This window comes from Mobula hypostoma, chromosome 13, assembly GCF_963921235.1.
Source record: "Mobula hypostoma chromosome 13, sMobHyp1.1, whole genome shotgun sequence".
NCBI lineage: Eukaryota > Metazoa > Chordata > Chondrichthyes > Myliobatiformes > Myliobatidae > Mobula > Mobula hypostoma.
Window position 1 is genome coordinate 85,475,947 of NC_086109.1, and position 9,102 is coordinate 85,485,048.

Genomic DNA, 9,102 nt, shown 5'->3' on the forward strand with positions numbered 1-9,102 from the left:
GGTGGCAGCACTGACTGTTGTGTCAATGTGTTCCCAGCAGTCATACCCCTCCCCTCTGCCCTTAACTAGTGCAAGCTCAAAGATCACTGTACTCAGGATAGACTGGAAATGGCACAGTAGTATAGTGGTTAGCACAACACTTTACAGTAGAGGCGACGCAGGTTCAATTCCCACTGTGGCCTGTAAGGAGTTTGTACGTTCTCCCAGTGACCTCATCGGTTTCCTCTAGTTTCTCCCACAAACCAAAGACGTATCATTAATAGGTTAATTGCTCATTGTAAATTGTCCTGTGATTAGGCTCCGATTAAATCGGGGGATTGAGGGTGGCATAGCTTGAAGGGCCGGAAGGGCATATTCCGCGCTGTGTTTAAAAAAATAAAAGACTGGAAACGGAAGCCAAGACCTGTTGGCTGACTTTTGTCTTTTTGCACTTGACTTTCACAGGGAAGTTCACATTTCTTCCAACATAGAGTCTGCAATTTATTTATCACGCAAGCTTCAAGAGAAAAGAAAGGTCTGCATATTTTTCTCCCCAAGAGAAAACGTTTATTGTTAACACAGTAGTCTCAGCAGCAGGCTGAATGAAATACAGCACCAGATATAGCTTCACACATACTGTGCATAAAACCTTGTGTATTTACAGTTAACATTTTTATATATTACTACTACAATAGTTTCATATGTGCTGATCAACTTTGACCAGATTCTATAAATAAGCTGCAAAGGCCCAGACAGAAACTGTTAAGAGTATAAATATGTTTTTTCCTAACACTGTTTAATATCAGGCAAAAGTTCCATGTTTGAACATTTACAGGAACTCTAGGCGTCGTCTTACCACAAAAGTTCTTCTCAAGTTAGCATAAGAATCTTGAAGAGCAGAGGAAAAGGTCATAAGGCCTATAAAGCCCATCTCTTTTAGATGGATTGAACTCAACCCACCTTCCCGTCATTTACACTCCACAGAAAATTGCTTCTCTTCTGAACCCACTAATATATCAAGGACCTCCACCATCCAGACCATGCACTCTTTTTTTCGCTACCATTGGCAAAGAGCTCCAGGAGCCTAGGGACAACACCACCAGATTCAGGAACAGTTATTTCCCTACAACCATCAAGCTCTTTGACCATCGTGGGTAACTTCACTCACCCCAACACTGGACTGATTCCACAACCTATGGACTCACTTTCAGTGACTGTACAACACATCTTCTTAGCATTATTATTTGCACAGAGTGTCTTTTGCACATTAGTTGTTTGTCAGTCTTTGTTTAGGTAGAGTTTTCATAAATTCTATTGTATTTCTGTAAACGCCTGCAAGAAATGAATCTCAAGGTAGTGCCGTATATGGTGATGTATACGTACTTAGATAGTAAATATAGTTTGACATTCATTTCCATTCACTTCCCTGATTAGTGTTTTGGATGAAAGGATTCCTCCACTTTTTAACTTCACAATCCTTTGCCTGAATCAACCATAATTTTCCTCAATCCATCTGGAATAGCTCAATGTTTTGTCCATTGGGAACAAGCCCAACTTCAGGCTGAAGTGACTCAGAGTTAAAGAAATGTCCAAGAAGGTAAATGCAGTGTGCTGATGAAGGGTCTCAGCCCAAAACATTGGCCTTTATTCCTCTCCATAGATGCTGCCTGACCTGCTGAGTTCCTCCAGTATCTTGTGTGTGTTACTCTGTCCAAGAAGATAAGCCGGTCTAACCTAGGTGCATTGGAACCATTTTAATATATGTGAATAAGAAGTTGATCTACTTCAAGTGAGCAAGAATGAGAAAATACGAATGAGTTAGAACTATTGTAATATTTAGAAGTGGATTAATTATTCAAACTCATGATATATTAGATAGTTGTAGATTGGAAAAGATAATGTTGGAATATTATAAATCAAGATGTCATTTTTTCAAGATTAAGTCAAGGCAGCTATCACAGAGTTCTTCATATAGAAATAAACTTTTTACACGAAGTGTCTGGTTAGAGTCTGGAATGCATTTCTGGTGATAGTTTAAGAGGCAGGTTCAATTGTAGCATCCAGAAAGAAAAGGATGATTATCTAAGAGGAAAGAATTTTCAGGGCAATGGGGAAATGACGGGGAGTGAGACTAAGTGGATTGCTCATACTTTGTGCTAGAATGGACTTGAGGGGCTGAATGGACTCTTTCTGTGTCATGGCCATTGTCTAATTCTGTGATATGTATGAAGAGAGTCAGGCATAAGAACTTGAAGCTTTTAGTTCCTTGTGTCTGTTCCAACATTCAATAAGATGATTGTTGGTCTTTTACATCAGCTCTACTTACTTACACTAACATGATATTGCTAGATTCTCTTAATATCTAAAAATCTATTAAGCTGTGAGTAAGGTGAGGAGTGAATTCCCAGAAGGACCAACGGTGGTAAAATCCCTTCAGTTCTTTATGAAACAAGTTGTTGGTTCAAAACTGGGTCGTTCAGTGGTTCGAATGGACTTTCTCACCCTGATCTTGCTATCAAGGTGGTGAACGTCTTCAAGAGTAAGAAGGAGAATGCTATGGCCCAACATCATTGGTGAGTTAATGATGTCACTTCATCCATTCGCCAGAAAAGGAGGAAACCAATGTAATCGTCTCTACAGCTCATGGTGAACGCTTTACAGGAAGTGACTGTCAGACAACATAATGTGCAAATTCAAATAAGCTAAGAATAATTTTCATTTATCATGCTAGTCATTTATGTCATACTACAAATGCCCAAATGAGCCTCAACAGCAGCACCACGTGAGGGTAGAAGTACGTTATTGGGAGGTTTTCATCGGGCACAATGACCATAAGACCATAAGACAAAGGAGCAGAAGTAGGCCATTCGGCCCATCGAGTCTGCTCCGCCATTTTATCATGAGCTGATCCGTTTTATCCTATTTAGTCCCACTGCCCCGCCTTCTCACCATAACCTTTGATGCCCTGGCTACTCAGATACCTATCAATCTCTGCCTTAAAGACACCCAATGACTTGGCCTCCACTGCTGCCCGTGGCAACAAATTCCATAGATTCACCACCCTCTGACTAAAAATTTTTTTTCGCATTTCTGTTCTGAAAGGGCGCCCTTCAATCCTGAAGTCATGCCCTCTCGTACTAGACTCCCCCATCATGGGAAACAACTTTGCCACATCCACTCTGTCCATGCCTTTTAACATTTATCACCCACTTAGAAAGCTAACATTCACTTGGTTCAAAGCGGACGGATTTCATGGTCGCCAAGCAAGCTTATTCAATGAGGAATAAGGCTGTGTCCAAGAGCTCAACAAGATCAAGAGGAAGTGGGCTAATCTCTCTGAAACAAGCCATCTGAGACACTCTCCTAAAAGCAGCACACTTATCAGATTGGATCATTAATCTGCTGGCGTTATAGCAGTTCAGTACCCCACGAAGGGGATATGAAGGATGGAATCAACAAAGGCCCTTGTGCTTGGTTTCCACCCATTATACTGTATAATGGGCATGGGTGGTGAGGATAGACTACAAAGGCCAACGGGCCACATTCATTATTTAGGCTCCCAATGTGAAGCTCGACATCTAGCTCCATCTGTCCCCACAAACTGTGAGAAAGCAGAAAAGGAATCTTTAAAATCCCAAAACGTATATTAAATTCTGACCATTGATGTAAACCTCATGACAAAGGATGTAATACAACCCGAGGCAGAGTCCACGCTAAAACATGCAGCACAGCGCTGTGCTGTCGATACGATGTCAAGTTCACAAGGAATCTGTTCTTCTTCTTGTGAACACAGCAGACATACTCCGAACGATGCTCCTTATCCCGGCTGGTTTTCTGATGGTCAGGAGCTTGGACTCCTTGATTATGTCCACCAGACCGTGGAAAACCACCAACGCGCCATGGTAAGTTTCTGCTGCGGAGATTTCATAGAATTCGCAGTGGGTTGCTAGAGCCAAGAGTCTTCCTTCCTCACTGGAGACCGTCCTGCGGTGGCAGAGGTCCCTCTTATTTCCCACAATGACGATGGGAGCTCGGTCTGCGCCAGGATAAGCTTTCATTGACTTGATGAACTGGATCTGTTGCCGGACTATGTTGAAACTGGCTCGGTCACAGATGCTGTAAACCAACACAAAGCCATCTGCCCATTGGATCTGTTTCTCCTTTCCGTTGTTATTATTCAGTCGATCCTTCAAAGGAAACAAAATTGGGTCATTCCAAACTCTTTAACGCTTGGTTTAGAACATAGCCCAGTACAGGATCTTCATCCTATGATGCTGTACTACCCCTTTAACATATTCCACAGTCAACCTAAACTTTCCCTCCTACATAGTCCATAGCCCCTCATTTTTCTTCCATCCATGCCCCTATCTAAGAGCACCTTAAACATTGATGCCTCATTTCCAACCCATTTTTCCTTAAGTTACTACTTATGTCACAGCATACTGGAAGAACGGCCGGTTTTCTCTGTCACGGAGGTCCTGGCACCGACTCAACCCAGGAGCTGCGAAACATACTGTGACAGAATGGCTCCGCTAAGGTGCCAAACGAGAGTTCTCTTAGAATAATCATAGAATGCGGGAAACACGTGCCAGTCACAATTAACTTGACAAGATTAAAACGAAAGCATAAGGGCTTAATGGCTCTAGTTAAGATAACGATTAGTAAATATAAGTGCTCAAGAACACTGAAAGCTTAACGCTCTACAGCAAGCCACAGAGCTCATGACACCTTGGGCTACAGTTCCATGGGTACTGGCACTCTCTGTGCATCAGCTAGGTGACTATTCTCATACAGTAAATAAGAACATTCAATTGTAAGTTATGTACTGAAAGCAAAATAAAGGCTTGGAAAAGCCTATGTGATTAAGAGAGAGAGGTGAGAGGAAGATAAATTTTTAAAAATTCCAACAATAACTGAAACTTGTTTTTTTAAGTTTTATGCCAAATACATCTGTTAAAAGTAATTGAAATTTATCGTGCTATTAAAAGTTAACTTGCTCTTGAATAAACAGTTTAATTCTAGAGAGTTTAATGGATCTCTGGATGCGTGCCATACACTGAAAGGTTCTTCAGTGCCAAGGTTAACAACAAAACACCTGTATTTATGGAGGAGCAGGGCAAAACAGAAAAGAAGTTCCAGATCTCCATGCTCTGTTGTCTGTGTATGGGGTGCAGAAGTTCAGGCAGGAGGTAGAGAAATCTGAAGTCCCACACCACTAGGTTTAGAGACAGCTATTTTCCTACAACCATCAGTCTCTTGAACGGACCTGCACAATCCTAACCCTACCTCTTCAAAGGAAAACTGTAGACCGCCGCTTGCACTGCCATGGGGTTCTCTCTGATTGTGTTTATCTTTTGGCACTAATGTTTTGTTCAGCACTGTCTTTTTTCTGTCTAATATAGTTTATGTGCTGTGTGTTATCTGAACTTGCATGCCTGTGGTGCCGCGGCCAGCAAGCTTTTATTCTATCAGTACCTCACCTTCCCTTTGCATAGGACAATAAACTCAATTTACCGTGAATTGGTTTACTCCTCGCTCACACTGAATGTAGATTGCCTCTTCCATATCCATGCACAACATGGACCAAGTGTATTGTGCTAATTCACCAGGAATTATAAAGATTATAAAGCTAAATGAATATTAGAACTGGTTTTAGTAAGAGGACAATAAAGCACTGCTGTCATTTAGAACATTAGAGATATGGCAATTATATGTGTAACCAAAGTAGCTAGGAACTGGTTAAACTTTTAACAGCACTAAAATAGTGTTAGCTTCCAATATAAACAAATGACAGATGGAGTTTGTACTCAGTCTAAGGCAAGGGTCCCAAACTTTGGGTCCACGGACCCCTCAGTGAATAATAGGGTCTAAAGGAACGAAAAAGCTGTTTGGGTTAGTAAAATTAAAATCTATCCACTTTGGAAGGTTCATTAATATTGTGACATAACAAGTCCATGAAAGAAAACAATTGAGATAGTCAGAGTTTTAATCTTAAAAGTTTTACCTGAGAAAACGGAGAGTCCCAAATATTGAAAGCAACCTGTATCCCAGCAACAGTCACTTTGTGATTGTAGACAGATTCTAGAATTCAAATAAACTTCATATTAAACACGGCCTTTCAACAACAAAGAAAGTATTGTTTGAAACCAGATGAAAGATTTAATGCAAAATGTTTACCTATATCTCCATATTCACCGATGAATCTTCTCGTCAAAAAGCGAACGGTTAAAGCTGCAAACAGAAATACTGTGATTAAAAATTGAACTGAACAAACATTGCATATTGCCTCTGTTGACTGATAAACTTACCAGATTTTCCAACATTATCTGCCCCCAGTACCACAACATTGGCTTCCATCCTTGACAGAGGTGGTATATTCATAGGAGAAAATACTTCACGCTCATTTAGGGAACCTGTCGAACCATTTGCAGCTTTAAGCTTCAAGTCAGCCCACATCTCTCCAAGTTGCGGAAATGAACTGAGCTGTGAGCAAGAATGCTGCTGTTTGATATACAAAGAGTGAGGTGGAGGGGAAGAGAGAGAGTGAGAGAGAGTAAGAGAATTTAAGAGCAGAACCACAGCCCCCTGCTGGCCCCACTAACACATTAAAGGATCTAGCATCACCGAAACTCAAAAAGAAGGAATGTTTTTCGTTGAAAGTATCAGTTCTGTCTTTAAAATTATTTCTGCAGAATGACGAGTTTGAAGTATTTGCCCAGCGTTGTGACGGTATCGGAATACGGATTTTCCAAGGGAAAAAATTCATTGAAATATTTTCACTGGTGCATGTCTTTGAAGCTATTTTTAACTCTATACTGACAAAGCCATGAAACATTTCTTATTTTAATCTCTCTGGGACCGACTTGATGGGACTTTTTGGGTAACATTCAAGCGATCTGCTTAAATCACTACAGAGTGGTAGAATCACAAAATATGTCAAGAATTTCTTTTTGCGGCAGCAGTACAGTGCATGGCACGGTAGCGTAGTGGTTAGCACAACGCCTTACGGTATTGAGGACCTGTGTTCAATTACCGCCACTGCCTGTAGGAGTTTGTATATTCTCCCTGTGACTGCGTAGGTTTCCTCTGGGTGCTCTGGTTTCCTCCCACAGTCCAAAAACCTACCGGATTGTAGGTTAATTGGTCATTGTAAATTGTCCCGTGATTAGGCTTGGATTAAATCGGGGGTTCCTGGATGGCGTGACTTGAAGGAGCAGAAGGGCCTTTTCCAAGCTGTATCTCAATAAGTAAACAATAGACATGGAATCATGGTACAGTATATCCATACCAACCAGAGGATCCCCATTTTACAACACTTGGCTCATACCTTTTATTCCAAGGTAATCCAACTGCTCTTTGGGACACTTTTTAAATGCTGTCAGCATCTCTGCTTCAACTGGCAGCATATTCCAGCTACTCTCCACTCTCTAGGTGAATAGTGCCCCCCCGAGATCTCTTACACCTTACCCTAGATCTATATCCTCTACTTTTATCCCCCTCTGATATGGGGACAAGGTTACCCTGTCTTTAACCCTCACCATTTTATATACTGTACCTCAGAAAACCGACCTTCTCCAGTCTCCCCTCATAATTAAAACACTCCACCACAGGCAACATCTTGGTGAATCTCCTCTTCACCCTCTCCAGTGCTACTGTAACATTCCCACAGCATCATGACCAGAAGTGTACAGAACAACGTTTCGTAAAGTTTGGATACAATCTCTCTGCTCCTGTACTGAAAGCCTCAACTAGTAAAAGCCAATATCTCATATATCTTCTTAATCACATTGTCTGAAGTACTATACAAGATTCTAAGGCACATATATCTAGAGTACCTAAGACTTTTGCATAGTACTGTAGTAATTTTATGTATTGCACTGTATTGCTGCCACAAAAAAAATCATGTGACGTGTAAGTGTGGCTAAACCTGATTCTGATATGGGTCTCTATTGTGGACTGAGAGTGGGAAGGGGGCAGGGAGAGGGGAATCATGGTTCAGAAAGGGGGAAGAGAGAGAGGAGGGAGTGGGAAGTACCAGAGGGGCATTCAGTAATGATCAATAAACCATTTCTTTGGAATCAAATAACCTTGCCTGGTGTCTCAGGGCTGGGCGTGTCTACACCCACACTACCCCCAGCCTCTGGAACTCCTTCTCTGCCACATGTCCTACACCCCTCCCACGGCACTCCACCCCTTCCATTCCCAACATCCTTCACTACCGCCAGATGAACTTGCTCTCTGCTCCACATTGGCAAATACAGTACGGTGCAAAAGTCTTAGGCACCCAAGCAATATATACAGGTTTGTGCCTAAGACTTTTGCGCAGTACTGCAGCCATGTTGCCATCCTCAAGGATCTTTGGACTTGCACACCAGGGTCCCTTCCTTCACTCAATAGTCCCTAGGACCTTACCAATCATGGTGTACATCCATCCATCATTGATGACCCTCACTATCCAGACATGCCCTCTTTTCATTACTTCTTCACGTGTTGGGCACGTGGCCAAGTGGTTAAGGCATTCGTCTAGTTACCTCAAGGTCACTAGTTCAAGCCTCAGCTGTGGCAGCATGTTTGTACCCTTGAGCGAGGCACTTAATCACACGTTGCTCTAGTCTGTGCGAGGAGACTTTCGCCCCACACAGACTTCCAATCTGTGCCTTGTAAGGCATGAAAATGCCCGACACAGGCCTCTCATGGTCTGAGTCGACATTCCCTCCCTCCCTTCAAGAAGAGGTACAGGAACCTAAAGACTGCCACTCAATAATTCCGGAACAGCTTCTTCCCTTCTGTCATCAGATTGAATACCATCTCATTCTTTATGTTTTGTGCATTTTATTAATTTTATTATTTATAATATGTCTTTGCACTGTACTGCTGCCACCGAACAACAAATGTCAAATCATATAAGACACTGATAATAAACCTGATACTGATTCAAAATAGTTCACCTCACATTTATCTGGATTAACTTTTATCTGCCTTTTCTCAGCCCATTTCACTGACATAATATCACCCTGTAGGCTAAGATTACCTCCACACAATCAACAACTCCACCAATCTCCATGTTATCTGTAAATTTAGTGATTGTACCTCTTACATCCACATCCAAATCATTCACTTATG

At 41.8% G+C, this 9,102-nt stretch overlaps 1 protein-coding gene across 1 annotated transcript; it reads right to left on the bottom strand.

Annotated features, from left to right (window-relative positions):
- Positions 1 to 526: 526 nt before the first annotated feature.
- On the bottom strand, positions 527 to 6,468 carry si:dkeyp-59c12.1 (Ras-related and estrogen-regulated growth inhibitor-like protein). The gene is made up of 4 exons (XM_063066543.1): positions 6,288 to 6,468; positions 6,157 to 6,210; positions 5,984 to 6,060; positions 527 to 4,166 (listed from the first exon to the last, which is right to left on the bottom strand). The coding sequence occupies exons 1-4, from the start codon at positions 6,433 to 6,435 to the stop codon at positions 3,738 to 3,740; spliced, it is 708 nt and encodes a 235-aa protein (XP_062922613.1). The 5' UTR covers positions 6,436 to 6,468; the 3' UTR covers positions 527 to 3,737.
- Between the last annotated feature and the right edge of the window lie 2,634 nt (positions 6,469 to 9,102).

What these genes read in the sequence shown, in the direction of transcription:
- si:dkeyp-59c12.1 (XM_063066543.1), bottom strand. Translation starts at nt 6,435, where the DNA reads ATGTGGGCTGACTTGAAGCTTAAAGCTGCAAATGGTTCGACAGGTTCC. An exon ending in AGATAATGTTGGAAAATCTG is followed by an intron (nt 6,211 to 6,287) that starts GTAAGTTTATCA and finishes TTCTGTTTGCAG; the next exon opens with CTTTAACCGTTCGCTTTTTG. An exon ending in GGGACTCTCCGTTTTCTCAG is followed by an intron (nt 4,167 to 5,983) that starts GTAAAACTTTTA and finishes TTTCCTTTGAAG; the next exon opens with GATCGACTGAATAATAACAA.